The 19,424-nt window shown below is 39.7% G+C and overlaps 1 protein-coding gene across 3 annotated transcripts in view; it reads right to left on the reverse strand.

Moving 5' to 3' along the window:
- The window catches only part of Ankrd12 (ankyrin repeat domain 12), a 110,531-nt gene that overhangs the window by 65,753 nt on the left and 25,354 nt on the right, over nucleotides 1-19,424 (reverse strand). The window contains exons 2-5 of one of the 3 annotated variants that reach the window (XM_031368612.1): nucleotides 13,524-13,661; nucleotides 10,383-10,530; nucleotides 6,203-6,271; nucleotides 1,562-1,708 (exon numbers count right to left, since the gene is read on the reverse strand). In XM_031368612.1, the coding sequence (XP_031224472.1) occupies nucleotides 1,562-1,708; nucleotides 6,203-6,271; nucleotides 10,383-10,530; nucleotides 13,524-13,610 (451 nt within the window). In that variant the 5' untranslated portion in view covers nucleotides 13,611-13,661. Of the gene's footprint in view, nucleotides 1-1,561; nucleotides 1,709-6,202; nucleotides 6,272-10,382; nucleotides 10,531-13,523; nucleotides 13,662-19,424 lie in introns of those variants that run through there. The other 2 variants (XM_031368615.1, XM_031368614.1) reach the window with 2 other exon arrangements.

Raw genomic sequence — 19,424 nt, forward strand, 5'->3', positions numbered from 1 at the left:
AGGATAGTCATACTGTTTAACAAGATGAGCTTGCTGGCTTTCTTATGCACTAAAGGACTATCAAATGGGGAAAACTGTGAGCCCTAATCTCTGAGCACATATGCATGATAACTAACAATTTGTAATTTCACAAGCTTTCCACTCTGGTCCTATACCTACTAATACAGAAAGGTGACTACTAGTTATCCCTAGATGAAAAGAACCACTTGTGGATTAATACAGTTTGATCACACTCACACTGAACAAACAAACAAACAAACAAACGTTCTGGCAACAACAACAGACACATCCAGAGCTCGGCGTAGTGCTGGACGTGTGATATGAGTCACTCAGCAGACTGATGAGGCACGAGAACTTCCAGTTAAAGACCTGCCTTGGCCATGAAGTTCAGCATGGGAAATTTAGTGAGACCCTGTCTCAAAAGAAGAAAATCAAGCCTGAGGATGTAGCTACTACCTGACTTAGCACACACAGGACAAGACAAAGCAAATCTGTATGTTTCTGCCCAGAAGCCCCTGAAATCCAGGTGTGAGACTCTCCAGCAGTAATGGACAGCTCTCAGGGATAGGCTGCGGATGAGTACAGGTTGTCCCTTCAGAGAACCATGGAATGTTTCAGCATAGTTTTCACTTGCCCAGTCTTTACCAAGTTAGTGACAATCAATCAATTTGGGGACAATGAGATCTCTCAGGGACTAATGGTGCTTGCCACCAAACCTAACAATCTAAGTTCAATCCCAGGTCTTACATGGCAGGAGAAAAACAATCCCACAAGCTGACATCTGACCACATACTCATGCACGTGCATATATGCAATGTCCACATACTCATGCATGTGCATATATGCACACAAAGATAAGTAAATGTTGAAATACCCATACTAAAGAGCACAAGGTCTAGAATAGCAGAGATAAAGGTTAAAAACCCAAAAAGACAGTGAGAATAATCCAAGAATATTTTATTTTTCTAGACTAGTGCTAGAGAGCTCAGTGACTGCTCCTGCATAGGACTTGGGTTTAGACCCCAGCCCACACGGGTAGCTCCCAACAGTTCGTAACTCAACTTCCAGAGACCCTCTTCCAATCTCAACATGTTCCTGTATGCATGTGGTACACTCAAATTCTCACGCACACAAACATACTCAGGTGAGCGCACACACGCTCATAAAAAAATAAATAATTTTCTAAAAAAAATTTTTTTAAATTGTATCTTAAAAGTTAAGGACTTATTTAATTTTACTTTTTAAAAAATTTTTCATAGGATCCCACTTACAAATACTTCAATTTCAAACCACATGTTTTATTTACCAACCACTTACTTAAAGCCCAGTAAACATAAAGGATTTTTGCTCTTACAGACCTTGTAATCCAATGACAGATATAATAATAAAATATCACACATATAGTGAGAAAATTAAAAACTTATGTTATGACTAGTGCTGATTAAATTCAATAAAAGATAAAAATTCACACTAGTAAAAAAGAATTGTTAAAGGCAAGATTTCCCTTACCCGAGGCTAGCTGAAAAGACACAGTAACTCAGTGGCTACAGATGTCAAATACCTGGGCTGTTGTCCCTCGCTGTCATCTGCATTAGGAGCGCCATCTGCTTTCGTTCAGAGAGTGGGTAACCAAAAAGAATGCTAACTGGGGTGGATTTCTTAGTTCCAGCTTCTTTTTTTGTTTTCTTCTTTTCTGGACCTTCTTTCTCTGCAATGATTAATAAAATATGTAAGCATCTAAAACAAATGTAAGTATTCAAGACAACCTTTGTGACAGATGGCATGCACACGGATGTGTGTTTACTAGTAGAAGCCAGACAAAACTGCTAAACGTACATAAGCAGTATTTTCTCTGAAAAATCTAAAAAAATATATTCTTGATTTTATCATTAGAAAAATTTACTAGAAACATTTTAGTTTTAACTATGTGCTTTACTAAAGTGTAACGTCTTTAACAGTTCAAATAGTCCTAAATACAGTTACCCCTTGATATCTATCTCTAAGGACTGTTGCTGGGGTAATAAAACCTGCAACAGCTCGAGGCTCTCAGGAGACATGATTCAGGATTTGTACACAACCTGTGTGACTCCTCCCATATGCTTTGAATTATGTACAAATTACTTATGACACAAAAATGTTGTATTAATTTTATGAAATAGTTGCTATAGTGCATTGTTTAGGGAATAATGACAGGAAAAAATCTGTAGTTTTTTCACTGAGTATTCTTATCTACGACCAACTGAATGTGAGGACAAGAAGTCAACTGTATTATATCTAAAACTTTTGTTTCACACAATATCCAGTATTGCTGCTAATCCTACATACCAAGAGCCTTATAATTATCTCCCTAATTCTAGCAATAGCTTGTACAATCTTGTAAGAGTTTGAGCATTTAAAGTCTCAACTGAAGAAAAGCCGCCATCAATCACTGCAGCGACTGGACAGCTGACCATGGAACAATACCAATCAAAGCTAGCTATAAACACACTAAAGATTCTGTGTGGCTTGGCATTAACCATGCCCTGCAAAGATACAAAAGCTCCTGAAACCCTTCTCAAAGATTAAAAGATTAAACCTATCACAAAGGGCAGATTTCTCTGTTCAGAACCCCCAGCAACTCTGTAAGTACGCCCATTCACCTGGGGAGCTCAGTCTGACGGGACGGGACAGGGAGGAGAGACTCTGTCTTTTTCTTTTAGGAATTGACCTGAATTAATTCAGATACCAGGGATAAGTGAATCAAAGGTCTGGTTATACTTTAGATATCTATTTCTAGAATTTAAAATTCAGGTTTAGAGATACCCAAAAAAGGAACTATAAAAACTATTAATAAAATTTGAACTTAGCAAAAATTAAACAGAAGTAAATCTAACAAGCTTTAAGAAATCAACTAAAATACAAATCAAGACACAAGAAGTTAGTGATTGGTCCAGTTAAATAGAAGAAATTGGTATTCTGATGTTCTAGAAAGTGAGGTCTTAATACTTTAAACTTTGTTGCTCACAAATGATTCAAATCATTCTGTGAACTCCTAACATGTCCATTTGTTTAATGTCTGATTTTTTCCAAACAAAACCAATGTTTCAAGACTTACTTAAAAAAATATCAACCTTACCACTGTCTTCTTTCATTTTCATCATCTCTGCACTATCATTAACAATGAAGTGTTTCTTGTAATTATTATACAATCCTAAAGATGTCTTTGGAGAATACCTTTTTTTCCCCTAAAATACAGACTCTTTCTGGTAATAAGTCCCTGTAGATCTTTTTTTTTTTTCTTTTTTTTTTTTTCTTCGAGACAGGGTTTCTCTGTATAGCCCTGGCTGTCCTGGAACTCACTCTGTAGTCCAGGATGGCCTTGAACTCAGAAATCCACCTGCCTCTGCCTCCCAAGTGCTGGGATTAAAGGCGTGAACCATCATTGCCTAGCAACAATTTTTAAATATAGTGAGTGCATTTCTCTTCTAGAATCAAAATACTTAGTATTTCAAACATTAATAGAAAGTTGAGAAGATGTTTCCAGGAGAAGAAATACAACCTGGCACAAGAGCACTCTCTAACCAATGCTTCCCTCCTGTGGCTCTGTGCTTTGTAGGCTGGCCTCAAACTGTCAAAAGACAGTTCATGCTGGGCATGCATGCCTTTAATCCCAGCCTCTACAAGGTAGAGGCAGGTAGCCTTCTCTGAGTTCAAGGCCATCCAGAGCTACACAGTGAGACACTTGCCACCTCCTTCTGACACAAAAAAAGAAAAATAACACTTTAAAGTGTATCTACCTGGGCTATAGAAAAGACAGACTAGCAAATGAATACATATGTAAGTACTTCAGAAAAAGACAAGTTGGATCCAAATACACAAAATTTTTACACTTGCATTCAATATAAACTGTTTTTCTGAATTACTAAAATCATCTTTCTAAATTTACATTTTACATGAACTAGGAAAAGAAAGTTGACTGAGCAGTGGCTGGTATAAACAGCAAATCTGAGACAATTAATTAAAAGACTATTTAAAATTGTGAAGTATTAGACAACTATATTTCAAAGATTATTTTGAGTTTTGTGCGGTTTTAGAGCAGGTATTCTGTGGCAGGGTTAGCGGGGCTCCCTGGACAGCCAGCACCTCCTACCTGCACTCCTCTGACCTCCCTTTGCCAAGGGCTGCGGCCTACAGTATGCAGCACACCTGCCTAGGTTGTAAAATGTAAACAATCAATAAGACTCTGTGAGATCTATCCTGTGAAATACCGGCTGGGCCGCTATGTCTTAATAACTAAAACACACACTATTTGTTCTAATGGGCCAAAACTTTAAAACAGGGACCCGAATAAATATGATCGTTTTTCACTGTCTAACATAAATCTAAAGTTCCACTTAGTCTTCTTAGAGATTTTTTTTTAAAGACTTATTTATTTTATGTATATGAGTACACTGTAGCTGTACAGATGGTTGTGAGCCATCATGTGGTTGCTAGGAATTGAACTCAGGACCTCTGTTCGCTCCAGCCCTGTTCACTCCAGCCCAAAGATTTTATTTATTATTATATCTAAGTATACTGTTGCTATCTTCAGACGCACCAGAAGAGGGCATCAGATCTCATTATGGGTGGTTGTGAGCCACCATGTGGATGCTGGAATTTGAACTCAGACCTTCAGAAGAGCAGTCAGTGTTCTTACCTACTGAGCCATGTCTCCAGCCCCTCTTTAGAAATTTTAAAGGAAAAATCTGGGAAATTTAACCTAATACTAACCAAAATAAAAGCTGAAATGGCTTTTTACATCAAATCCATCTTTCTCTCCTTTACTCTTTAACATTCGGAGCTTCAGAGACAGAGTCCCATCTTACATTCTAGAAAATTAGAACTCTCCCCTTTTTCCTGTCATATTAAACAGAACATTTGATACTATCATTTTTCACAGTAAGTAAGTGTAGAGTGTTATTAAAGAGAAGAGAGAACTTTTTCTTGACAAGATATTTCCCAGCAAAGTTAATGGAGGCAAGGGAACACATTAAGGCAACTGCATCCACAGTGTTTGCACTACAGTCCTGGGGGCGGGGCCCGACAAGCTCAGGTGCCCTACACAGTGCCAGGCAGACCACAGACTTCTTTGTCATGTTTGGGTTGGTCTTGGTGCTTAGCAGTCTCCTTTTGGAAAGGCACACTAGTTCCACAGCAAACAATGTCATCAGAAACTGCTGGCTTCTCACATCAACGACAGTGTTAAGGATGAATTAGCTGCTCACCACTCCACAGCCCATGACTGATAGGTAAGTAAGCCAGATATTAGAAACAGAAGGTTTATTTTCAATCTCTACAGCTAAGTATTATATGCTAACAACTAGGCAGAAATACCCAGGGACTATACAAGATTTTAATTTAAGTAAGTTCAGAGATAGAGAGCCTACTTTTAAGAAAAAAGAAAAGATCAACTAAAATGAGCAAAACTAGCTTTGCCAAGTGCAGTGGTACCTTACCACCCAGCACTCAGGAGGCAGAGGCAGGCAGATCTCTGAGAGTTTGAGGTCAGCTGGGTCTACAGGGAGTTCTAAGCTACCAGGGTTATCCAGTGAGACCTCATCTCAAAAACAAATAACTAGTTTTATTCTTTACTGTAAAATGAGGTAATTATGAGGCCCACACAACTGGAGCTATTATAAACTATAGAAGTTCTAACACAGAAGTTAGTAGGGGCATTTATTTGTCTAGGTGACCTGATATTTTAATCTACTATGGCTAAATTCTACCCAGCAAGCAAAATCAATAAATACTAAAGAATTTGTGGATAATATTTTTAAATATGTACATTAAAAAAGAAATAACATGACTAAACAAGTAACCAAACACCTTTCATGAAAATTAGTGTACTTGTGAAGAATCTCTAACAAGGCCAGCTAAGGAGCTTGGGCGCTCACTCTCTGCCACAAGGAGCCTGCATTGCTTTGTACATGAATGGTATTCCCACACTGTTCTACACAGAACCCAAGTGGAGTTTACAACAACCTACCTACTATGTTCAGATATAGAATATGCAGGGTATCTCACTCAGAACAGAAGCTGAAAATGTTGGTGAATTCAAAATAGTTCATTTAATTTAGCAAACATATGTGTAAAGTGGTTTAAAAATAAGTTCCTTATAATATAGTACCCACATAAACATGACAGAACCCACTGGCTGTACAGGAGCGCCTGCTGGTCCAGTTACCTGAGTATGTCCTGTAAGAAGATATAAGTCTCTCCCCCCAGCTTTCACTTGTATGTCCTGGGTCTGAATCTACAGAATGAAAAGAGACAGGAGAAAAGGGAAAAAGCACACAGAGGGAAATGCAGAGTTCAACATAGCAACATCTCTGATAGACCACTACGTAATCAGGCAATCATGTGTCTCTGGCTCTACTTCAAAAGTACTATTTGGGGAAAACAACAGACATTTAAAATACAGGTTTGGCCACTATATAATATTTCAGTTTCCTGAGTACCTTGAAGCTTAGACATGCAGCCATATGGTTTCTATAACACCACGATATTGCTTATTACTGTAGTTCTTTAAATGCTATTTTTAACTCTGTCAATAATGTTAAGAGACAATGTTCTTATTGGAATTTGCCCTGCTAAGAGCAACTTTTATTTGCCGAATAGCTGAATTTGCCAAAATAAATTGAATCAAACATATTTTTTACAAGGGCCAAAATGATTCCCACGACAGAAGAGCATGTATGCATGTCTGTCCCCCCACACTACAGACTGTCTATACACTGTGCCCATTCCAAGTGAAATGGATTACTGCAGCATTTACTACTAAAGATAGAAATCATCCAATATCATCATCCTAGAACCTAGTCAGGAGCACGGATCTCTGCTTACCAATTAGTAACAGCAACAGAGGAGCTGATCATACCCCAGAGCAGGTGTTTTCACTTTTACTATTGTGTGTGTGAGTCGGGGGGTTCACTTTGTTGATGTATTGACATATGATGTATCTTTTCAGAATCATTATTTACATACTGTTAAATGACTTTAGTTTAAACATGACTCATCAGGTGTTTGGAAAAAAGTTAGAAAACAATTAATCACAAAATACAACCTATACACATGAAATAAATAAATGTGAAAACTTTAAATGTGAAATGTTACTAAATGTGAAACGTTTAGTAATGAGAAAGCTCATTCAAGAAAAGGGGATTGTTGACAAAATAACCTTTAGACTAAATGCAAAGCAAGCTGATAAGCTGGCTGAATTACAAGACTGTCCAGCAATATACATATTTCAAACTAAATACATTAAACTGAACATGTACAAGAATTCCATGAAAATTATCGGACATCTCATATAAAAGTAAGCGAAAAGTTTTAAATAGCTTCTAGAGATGGAAATGCAAAAACGAAAAAAGAATGGCAACCAATAAATGATGTAACTGAACAGCTTATGGAAAGCAGTTTATATTATCTGAACATTAACATAATGGCTCAAGTGGACTTTCAAGTATATTTACTAATAAAATTAAGTATTAATAGTTTAACTGATTCTCTTCTTCTTTTGGAAGTATCCAATCTGCTCTGACCCCACATACTATTTGGCATCATTTGTTTATTTATTTAACAATTTTTGAGACAAGGTCTCACCACATAACTCTGGAACTCACTATACAAACTAGGCTGGCCTCTTAAGTCAAATATCCACCTGCCTCAGCCTTCCAAGTGCTGGGATTAAAGGAATACCTGGCTAGAATTTTTATGAGTAAACATCAAGAAAGACACAGAACTTAATCCGAATAACTGACATCAGGTGGCTTGCAAAAAAATCCATAACTCAAGTTTCTGGGGTTCCCACACCCTCTTCCTGGCCTTTGCAGGCCCTGTATGAATGTGGTATACAGACAAAAATGAGATCAAAACACCCATACACATAAAATAATAATAAAATTAAATAAAAAATAAATAAAAAACACCAAAGGTATGAGTTGAAAAATAGCTCTGTGGTAGAGGCCAGTTTTGCATGTGCAAGGCTCGAGTTTAAACTCTAGCACTATGAAACACAAAACCCTCAAAGATGACTATATTTAAAATGGGGGCATGGTGGCACAAATTTATAACCCCAGTACACGGGGAGCAGAAGCTGTGAGGTCACATTATGTCCTCACAAATGTGAGGTCAGTCTGGTATGCATTTGAGTTCTAAGCCAGCTAGGACTGCATGAGAAACTGTCCCAGTAAATACAATCAAAATCTCAAAGGTGATTATACTTATATTATCTTAATGTAACTCTTTTAACTATAATATGAAATAATTCTCCCTGCGAGACAGAAAAGACAGATTAAAAAGAGTCTAGTTCCATCTTACATAACTGAGTTTTGTCAACTCTGGACTGACTATGCCTGGTCTTCTCATTGCATTAAGTAAGAAACTCCTTGGCCAGGACTGGAGAGAGAGCTCAGCTGCTCGTCTAGAGGACCTCCTTACCAGAAGCAAGAATTACTGAGTTTGGGGACTCTGATCTCTGAGTCAGATTCTTAAGTGATTTTAAGGTTGTCTCTTCAGAGGGAAAACACTAGCAGTAAAAGCAGGGCACTTTCTGTCAGATGAGAGAGCTATCCTAGCTGACTCGGGACTACCCACAGGCAACAGGGGCAGCACAAGGAAAGCAGGCTCAGCACAAGGAAGGCAAGCTCCACAGGCCTTGCTGCCCAGCTGTGCTCACACTTAGAGAGGTACAGCCTTCCCTTTCTTCTCCTGTCAGAGTAAGTGTGCTTCTGGTCCTCTGGGCTTCTTCCTCTGTTCATGAAGCCCTCCACTACGTGGCTGATTGTCCACGCTGTGTCTGACCTCTATGCTGACTTTCTTCCGCATCTCTCCTCCGTTCCCTTCCTCCCAACATCTGCTGAGATCACAGCAGTTTAATACAATTGCCCTCAAGCTTAAAAGAAAACTCAGGTGGGAAACAATGGAAGAAGATACCTGACAATGACCTCTGGGCTCCACATGCACTTGTACACATGTGCATGCTGTTACACACATGCGTGCACACACACACACACACACACACACACACACACACACACACACGCACGCGCGCGCACACACACACACGCGTGCACACACACACGCATGCGTGCACACACACGTGCACACACGCGTGCGCACACACACACGCACGCACGCACGCGTGCGCACACACACGTACACACGCGCGTGCGCACACACATACACACATACACGCATACATATACACACACACGTGCACACACACACACATATACTCACAAAAGTGCCCATGCTCACTGGTTTGAGCAAGAATGGCCCCAAAGCTCATAGATTTGAAAAGGAAGTAGCACTATTTGAAAGAATTAGGAGGTGTGTCCTTGTTGGAGGAAGTGTGTTACTGGGGCTGGGGTCTGGGTTAGGGTTTCAAAACCCCATTACAAACTCTCTCTTCCTGCTGCTTGCAAATCTAGATGCAGAACTCTCAACTACTTCTTCAGCACCATGTCTACCAATATGCTTCCATGCTTCAACTGAACCTCTGAAACTGTAAGCCAGCCCCAATTAAATGCGCTTGTTCTTTTTTTTTTTTTTCGGTTTTTCAAGACAGGGTTTCTCTCTGTGTAGCCCTGGCTGTCCTAGAACTCACTCTGTAGACCAGGCTGGCCTCGAACTCAGAAATCCGCCTGCCTCTGCCTCCCAAGTGCTGGGATTAAAGGCGTGAGCTACCACCACTGCCCGGCTTAAATGCTTTCTTTCATAAGAGCTGCTATCTATGGTCATTTTGTCTCTTCTCCAGAGCACAACACTGACTCGGACCCATGGCCCATCTGTGAAAGTCAAAGGACTGCTTTTGGAGAGTCAGCTCTCTCCTTCTATCTTATAGGTCTTCGTGATAGAACCTAGCTAACAGGCTTGACGGCTAGCACCCTGCCACACACCAGGCAGCCCCTGATACGCTGGAGTTTTGAGAGTAAAAGAACGATGAAGTAAGCCATTAGACTCAGTTGGGGAACGCTACATATTTCCATATCACCCATGAATCAAAAATGTCTAAAATTTCTTTGCTGTGACCAAAGGGTAACAAAAAAGCGACATCTTTTTCTAATGCTTGTTTTACTAAGCAATTTTCATTCCTGAAATGAACCCCAAAACTAAGTTCCAAATGTACTAAGTGATTTCTAATAAATATCCAGAGTAAGAAAATTGGTTTTGTTCTTTTTTATTTTTAGTCTCATAAACCACAGTTTGGATAATAAACAGATGTACTTCTGCCACCATGATAAAACTGAAATAGTATTTCTGTATGAACCAAATAGCAAAAGGAGTAGACAGAAAAGCAAAAAGAAAATCACAATTATAAATATGGTGATAATTTAGATATGGTAGAAGATAAATTATTCTACCTGTGTCTGAATCTCGCTCTTCATTCCTCGATGGGCTAATTGTAAAAGGCAGTTTTCGTTTCATGGATGATTTCTCTCTCATTTCTTTGCCCATATCACCTCGGTCAATTTTTGAAGTTTTGCTGTAAGATGCAATCTTGTCTTTACTCTATTTTTTTTTTTAAAAAAATCAAACATAAAGTAGTATCAATATTAGCTAAACAGTATGGCATTTTAAATTCTCTTAATCATTTGGAAATCAAGAGCAGCTGCTCCTCTCACAGAGCACCTGGGTTCAGTCCCCAGCATCCACACAGCACCTCAGAACTGTGTGTTTTCTTGTTTCTAGGACACAATGTTCTCTTCTGACCTATTTGGGCACTGCACACATTGGTGCACGCATGTGCACATTTATGAACATATATGCACGCATATACAGGAAGACAACATCTATACATTGTTTTAAAATTTAGATTTTTAAAATCCTATTAAGGAATTTTAAAATATAAAAATACATTATAATCCATCAATGTATTTAATGCATTAAATACAGAGCCCTCAACAATTAAATGTCATTTGTGCTGGCTAGCTTTGAGTCAACTTAAAGGAGTCATCTAAAAGGAGGGAACCTCAACCTCCGTAATACTTGGCTATAGGACATTTTCTTTTTTATTTTAATATTTACTTATTTTAGGTATGTGAGTACACCGTTGGTCTCTTCAGACACACCAGAAGAGGGTATCTGATGGTTATGAGCCACCATGTGGTTGCTGGGAATTGAATTCAGGATCTCTGGAAGAGCAGCCAGTGCTCTTAACCAATGAGCCATCTCTCCAGGCAAGACATTTTCTTAATTGATGATTGATGTGGGAATGTCCAGCCCATCACGGGTGGTGAAATGCCTGGGCTGGTGGTGCTGAGTTCTGTAAAACAGCAGGTTGAGCGTGCTTCCTTAAAGTCACGAGGAGCAGGCCAGTAAGCAGCACCCCTCCACGGCCTCTGCGTCAGCTCCTGCCTCCTGCCCTGCTTGAGTGATTTTTGACGGTAAATTGTAATACAGAGCTGTGAGTGACAGACACCCTTTCCTCCCAGGCTGCTTTTCGTCAAGATGTTTCATCACAGAAATAGAAACCCTGACTAAGACATCCCTCAACCCTCTGGGTTTTTGTTTGGTTGTTTATTTTTAAAGGCAAGGCTTCACTACGTAGCCCAGGCTGGCCCCAAACTCACAGTCTCCCTTCTACTGCAGCATCCCAAGTATTAAGATGACAGGTGTTAGCTACCACATCTGGCCTAATTATAACATCTTTTTCCAAGCTATTGCACATGCTTCCACTTTTACTCAAGAACAGAAAATTTAAATAATACTATAATATCTTGACTATAACAAAATCATCTATCTAAATATCACTAGACATATTACAATGAATAAGCACATAAATTAGAAAGAGGAGGGGAGGGGAAACAAATAGTAAGAAAAGAAAGGAGAGAAACCAGAAAGTAAAAGAGAAAAAAAAAGCAATAAACATTGGAACTGAGCTTAAACATAAGTCAAGAGAATAATAAAATTACAAGACTAGGGCTGGGCGGTGATGGCGCACGCCTTTAAACCCAGCACTTGGGAGGCAGAGGCAGGTGAGTTTCTGAGTTCGAGGCCAGCCTGGTCTAGAGTGAGTTCCAGGACAGCCAGAGCTATACAGAAAAACCCTGTCTCGAAAAAAACAAACAAACAAATAAACAAAAATTACAAGACTAGTACTTCTAATTCATAAAAACCTTAAAGCCTAGAATAAAGTACAGTTTTCCTAGAAACACATGTCACTGAAAACTGGGCAATGAAGCTGAGTACAGTGGCACACACCTCTAATCCTAGCACTCGGGAGGCAGAGGCAGGTGGCCTGGACATCAGAGTTCAAGGCTGGCCTAGTCCACAGTGCTCCAAGACAGCCAGTGCTACACACAACACAATAACAAAGCAGAATGAGGCAGAGAGAAAGCCTGCGTCTACGCTGACCACAGACAGTCTCAGCAGGTGACTGTGTTGTCACTGAGGCTGATGACCCACATGTAACAGTGGAACATATGTGGTAGAAGAGAAGTGATCCACAAGTTGTTCTCTGACCTCCACACAAAGTGACAAACATGCACACCGAGAAATGTTCTAAAACAACAAAAGAAAAGATGGCACCCTTCACATGATTTTTATAAGAATCTTCACAAGAAAATTCAAGGAACAGGTATTTCCTGTTCTCTACAAACAATATATATATAAAAATAACAACATTCAAAAATAAAACAAGGGTCTAGCCAACCCATTTTACAAGTCTAAAATAAATTTGATATTTAAAAAGCTCAAGACAGAAATTTGGAGATGGAGAAAATAGAAAAAAATTAAAATTTTCAAATCAAATTTAATGGCATAAGAAAATAACATTCGGTGGGGAGGGACTAGAGAGTTGGCTCAGCAGTTAAGAGCACTGACTACTCTTCCAGGGGTCCCGAGTTCAAGTCCCAGAAACCACATGGTGGTTCACAACCATCTGTAATGGGATCCAATGCCCTCTTCTGGTATGTCTGAAGACAGCTACAGTGTACTCATATACATAAAATAAATAAATCTTAAAATAAAAAAAAACCCTTCTGGCTCGGCATGATAGTGTTTGCCTTTGATTTCAGCCCTTGGAAGGCAGAGGCAGGTGGATCTCTGAGTTCTAGGCTCTGATCTACAGAGTGAGTTCCAGGACAGAAATGGCTGCACAGAGAAACCCTGTCTTGAAAAAAACAAAACAAAACAAAACAAAACAAAGCAAAGCAGAGCATTCGGGGGCTGGACAGACAGCTAGCTCAATAGTTACAAGCGTGAAATCCAGCTCTTCCAGAGGACCCTAGTTTAATTTCTGAGACTCACAGGTGGCAGCTTGTAAATGCCTGTAATTCCAGCTCCAGGCTGTAATTCCAGCTCCAGGCTGCCTAACTCCCTTTTCTGGCTTCCAAGGACACCTCCACACATACACAAACTTGCATACATTCACATCAATAAAAAAATTAAGTATTTCTAGGACTGCCGTTCCTAGACTCCAAGGGCACCTGCATTCACATGTGCGTTTACAGGCTCATCTGATAGCTATGTTAGTATAGTCAGGAGTCTTTTGTGTGCGGTACCTTTCTTCCATATGGTCTCTCCACCATACTGCTGTCACTGTCAGAATTTTCACTCTGAACTGGTTTTGTGAACCCAGATTTGGGCATTTTATAGCTGTTCAGCTAGCTGCTGCTTTTATCAGTCTTCTCATCCTGGATCTGTAAGAACAGATACACAAGCATTATTTGTATATGTGTACAACACAATGTTTATGTGCCACAATTAATACAATTAGATTTCTCAGTTTCTATAAGTTTTCCAGAAAAGCCAACCTATGTTGTCAGTCATCAACGTGAGCTTTTATTAAAGTTCTCAGCTTGTCAATGGAGACAGACAGACTTCAGTTCCTCTATCTCTGAACTTCTACAGTCTACAGCTTTCTACACAGCCACAGCAGCAGCAGGAGAGCAGCGGTAAAGGGTCCTCACTCCAACATGGATCCAGAGGTGGGAGCTCCAGACACGCTTCTCCTTAGACTCAGCCCCTCATACATGTCCTTCCTTCCCTGCACTCACTTATCTTGCGACTTTAGCAAACTACTTGCGCATGTACTCGTGCTGGGCCACAACAATCTCTTTATACACACTTCTCTTTCTCTCCCACTCAGTGAGCTATGTTCAACAAGGGCCTTCTCAGAAGCTTACACTTATAACACACTTGGACTTGAGATGCAGCAAACATTCTCAGGAAGTTTCGCATACAAAAGAGGAAGCTGTGAGTCTAAAGTGTTTTGTTCACTGATGATCTAACGGCCACAAGTAGCTATTTAAATAAATAAAAATTAGACAAAAGTTACAGTGGCTACTACATGAAACAATATAGGCCTACACTTACATTCTCCTGGAAAGCTTCACTGCTTAGAGCTGACCTAGATTAAGGTTCCTGGCCAAGAAGAGCATTACACAAGAGACTGAGAAACTTGATGACTGACAAGCTTACTTTCCACTCTTTCATGCAATAAATTTCCAGTATCACAAGTCTTAAGTAGCCCACCACTTCCGTGCCAATGTGAACTACAAAACTCCAAACACTTTGACAGTATTAGCAGTCTGCTAAACTCTCCAATTTGTCTGTCGTATTGGTGCTTGAAATTTTATTTGGTTTTGATAAGGGGTAAAGGGGTAAAAATACCTTCAATGAATTACTTATTTGGGTTTGATAAGGGGGAAGAGGTAAAAATCCTTCAATGAATAGAACTAACAAAAATATAGTAAATGGATCTGTACAGACCCAATGAAAATATAGCTGGTTCCTGGCCCAATGTAAGTTATAATCACAGAGTACCGTTCATACAAACTGTAGTATAAAATAGAAATTAACTAAAGTGCAGTATTTAAACAAACAAACAAAATGTCACTAGGGCTGGTTGGATGGCTCAGCAGGTCCACACACATGAAGTGAAGCCTGACAAACCCTGGAAGCCATATGTGGCAGAGAGTACTACTGCACAAACTCCCTCAGGACACTACATGGATGCTGCAGTACACACGTCTCACATGTACACAAACACACCACTGACCACCCCCTCATGCGCAAGTATGCACATATGCACACACAGATGAGGGTTTTTCTCTTTTTTTAATGCCAGTAAAAGTGGCTGGGGATGCAGATTACGGTTACAGCCTCTGCCTAGCGTATATTAGGCTCTACAACTCAACCACATCAAACGAAAACAACAACAACAAAAACAATTAGTTCATGGTTCAAATCTTTTCTTTTATTAGAAGATGAAACAAAGTTGAAGGAAATACACTCTCCATGGGTGTCAGCATCACACATCAGAATCAGAGTGTGTCCTGAGACTGCTCAGGTCTCCATGGGTGTCAGCATCACACATCAGAATCAGAGAGTGTCCTGAGACTGCTCAGGTCTCCATGGGTGTCAGCATCACACATCAGAATCAGAGTGTGCCCTGAGACTGCTCAGGTACAACTGTATAAACAGAAGCATTTAAAACCAAGACTTTCACCAAAAAAAAGGAAAAAAAAAAAAAAAAAGCTAGGTGGTGGTGGCACATGCCTCTGATCCCAGCACTTGGGAGGCAGAGGCAGGCAGATTTCTGAGTTCGAGGCCAGCCTGGTCTACAGAGTGAGTTCCAGGACAGTCAGGACTATCCAGAAAAACTCTGTCTCAAAAAAACAAAACAAAACAAAACAACAACAACAACAACAAAAACCACCAAGACTTTCCTCAGAGCTGGCTATCAGTAATGCTTACTGAGTTAGAATCACAAGTCACAGAAAAATAGAAAATTTGGGGCTGGAGAAATGGCTCAGCGGTTAAGAGCACCGACTGCTCTTCCAGAGGTCCTGAGTTCAATCCCAGCAACCACATGGTGGCTCACAACCATCTGTAATGAGATCTGAAGCTCTCTTCTGGTGTGTCTGAAGATTGCTACAGTGTACTCACATACATAAAATAAATTCATTTAAAAAAATAAAGAAAAAAAAAGAAAATTTCCAATCCATATCAAAACTAAGCTGCTTAATAACAGACATCAATACAGTGAGGCTATGTAAACAAACATTATCTCTTTTGTAGACGGAATCAAGTCAAGTTCTTAGTGAGCTAAAGAAGTAACATGAGTATTTTTTGAAAAACAATTCCAGGGCATTAATGTTCTATTTTTCTTTTGTTTTCTTTTTTTGTCTTTTGTTAATGTTCCATTAAAGAAATGTGTGTTAGAGAAGTTTACATATTATCTTAAAAGATCTTTACTTAGAAAAAACTAGCAAAGAGATAAGGAAAATCACAATACATTCCAAAATTATTAAGTGTTTAATACATAAAGATTTAATATAAATCATAGCCACTAGAATAACTAGCAAATAACAAAGAAATATAAAAAGCACGCTATATATTTATGACAAATAGTTCAAGACATACAAATAACCCAATAAAAGGCAGAAAAAGAAAGACTGAGAAATGCAATATTGAGGTTAAACAAGAAACCAGGGCTGGCTGCCTGGGCCAGCAGATGAAGGCGCCTGCCGCCTAGAGCATCCCAAGTTTGATTCACAGAACCAACAGAGTAGAGAGAAACAACTCCTCCCACACGTGCACTGTGTGGTATGGATGCACACACCCATATACATATATACACAATAAAAATTTAAATTAAACAAATCTAATAGGCAACAAATAAAAGATTTGGTTTGTGGTCTCAATCTCCCAGCCAAATGGCAGGTGAACGAGCTGGCTTTGTGTGTCAACTTGAGAGGACTTAAGAGTTAGCAGAGGAAGGACTTTCAATTGAGAAAATGCCTCCATGAGATCCAGCTGTAAGGCATTTTTTCAGTTAGTGATCAATGGGGGCAGGCCCCACCTGTAGGGGGTGCCATCTCTGGGTTCTATAAGAAAGCAGGCTGAGCAAGCCAAGGGAAGCAAGCCAGTAAGCAGCGCCCTCCATGGCCTCTGCATCAGCTCCTGCCTCCAGGCTCCTGCCCCGCTTGAGTTCCTGTCCTTACTTCCTCCAATGGTGGACTATGATCTGGAAGTGTAAGCCAAATTAACCCTTTCCTCCTTAACTTGCTTTTAACTCAAGTGTTTCATCCCAGCAATAAAAATCCTAAGACAACAAAATAGAAGGATGGGTTAAAGACAAGCTCTTCCTAATTTGTTGCTTGTAAGAAACACGAAGAGGAGTATGCTATCTTACATGAAAGATGGAAAAGGCATTCCAAGTAAACGGAGCTATAAAATAGATGGAAAAAGCATTCCAAGTGAATGGAGCTATAAAATAGAGATGCCACTATTCTAATCTGACAAATACAGACTTCAAACCAGAGCTAATAACAAGAGATAGAGAAGCTCACTTTACACTGATTAATGAACAACCCATCAAGGATAGGAGAGAAAGTTCCGGGAAAGAAACTGTCGGCAAAGACAAAGACTGCAGTGCTGGGGAGAGGTCGCAGGCCCAGGGGAGATGTACCTTACTCTGGGCTAGCTTGAGCCTTGAACTAGACACTCCTTACTCATTCCCCTGCCAGAATAAGATCTTGTGATGTAACAGATTTTAAAAGACTTTTGAAATCTATGAATTTGACAGACTGCTACCTTCCACCGACACAAAAACTAAGACTGCCAGCAGACGACACCTAAAGCTTAGCAAAGCTGGCCCTCTTGCTGGAAGCATCTCTCTGGCATACATACCAATGTATTTTAAACTTGCCTGGATTTATGACTTTCTTTAGCTTATAAAACCATGAAACTGCTTCTATGTTGGAACATGAAATTTGGGGTACCCTACGCCTGTGTTCCTGGGTAACGGTCAATCAAAATGGCTCCAGAATAAAACTATCCCTTCTTCCCTTTAAGGTAAGAGCTGTGTTTTCTGCATTGACAAGGACGTTACAATACTAAGCATATATGCAACCAAACACAAGTGCACCCAATTCATAAAAAACAAATACTACAAGACATAAGCCAGCATTCTATTAATCACATATATTGTAAAATCAGATTGACCCCACACAGTAACAGCAGATGACTTCAACACACTGCTTGAAATAATTATCAGGCCATTCCATCAAAAATTAAGCAAAAGAAATGTTTGGATTAAATTCATTGGAAACATTTCCCTGTGGCCTGGTACAAGCATGATAACCTGAGTTTAGAGAGAGCAAGTGAGTGGTTCCCCCCAAGCTTTGTCTTCTGACATCCACCACAGGTCACTAAATAAATACATTTGCCTACAGATACATATAATGTATATACAGATGTATGTAATATACAGCTCTTTGCAGCCCTTAGAACTTTCTCTAAAAGAAAACATATATTAGGGCACCAAGAAAGTCTTTTCTTTTTCTCTTTTTCTTTTTTAAAGTTTACATTATGTATATGAGCACACTGTTGCTCCCTTCAGACACGCCAGAAGAGGGCATCAGATCCCGTTACAGATGAGCCACCATGTGGCTGCTGGGAATTGAACTCAGGACCTCTGGAAGAGCAGCCAGTGACACCACCGAGCCATCTCTCCAGCCCAAGAAAATCCTAAATACAGACTATAGATCACACAAACAATAGAGACTCAACATTATTAAATGATAACTGAAAAAAAAATCAAGAATTTTGTAAATTAAATTGAATTAAATGAAAACTGAATGGAAATAAAAATACACATATCCAAGCCAATGAGACACAACTAAAGCAGTCCTAAGAGGGATGTACTGAGAGACCAGAAAGTGCTGGGCGATGGTGGCACATGACTTCAATCTCAGCACTCAGGAGGCAGAGGCAGGCAGATCTCTAACATCTAGGCTAGCCTGGTCTAGGAGTGAGTTCCGCAACAGCCAGTGCTGAGCTGAATTCTTTCTACAAAGTCAGTATTATGTTGCTATCCAAACCAGGTGAAGACACAGTAAAATAAATATGTATATACGTACAGACAAATAATTATGACCCAATCTCTCTGATGAAAAAAAATACGAGCAAAAACAAAAACAAAAAACCCTGCAAGCCAAATTCAATAAAAAAAGGATGGTCACCCTTGAGTTCAGACCTGATGAACTGACTTCAATCCCTGGATCATGGTGGGAGAGAACCAATACCCAAGGGTAAGTCTACAAAGCCTGAAGTGCTGGCCCATGCTTTCACTCCCATCACTCGGGAGGCAGAGGGATCTCTTTGAGTTTGAGGCCATCCTGGTAGATAAAGACAGTTAGAGGCTTACACAGAGAAACCCTGTCTTGAAAAATTAAAAACCAAGAAAAAAAGTTAGTCTTCCTCAAAATGTGCATTGCTCATGAACACTTGTGTATACACAGACACACTTTTTTTTTTTTAGATTTACGTGAGTATTTTGCTATTATGGACCGGGATTTCTCGTGGGGTCTCTGTTTTGTGGGACACGGGATTCTGGCCAGGTGGGCACGGGATAAGGTTTTTGTAAATAGACTACACACACGGGTGGTGTAAAA

Source organism: Mastomys coucha, unplaced genomic scaffold (assembly GCF_008632895.1).
Source record: "Mastomys coucha isolate ucsf_1 unplaced genomic scaffold, UCSF_Mcou_1 pScaffold14, whole genome shotgun sequence".
Lineage (NCBI taxonomy): Eukaryota > Metazoa > Chordata > Mammalia > Rodentia > Muridae > Mastomys > Mastomys coucha.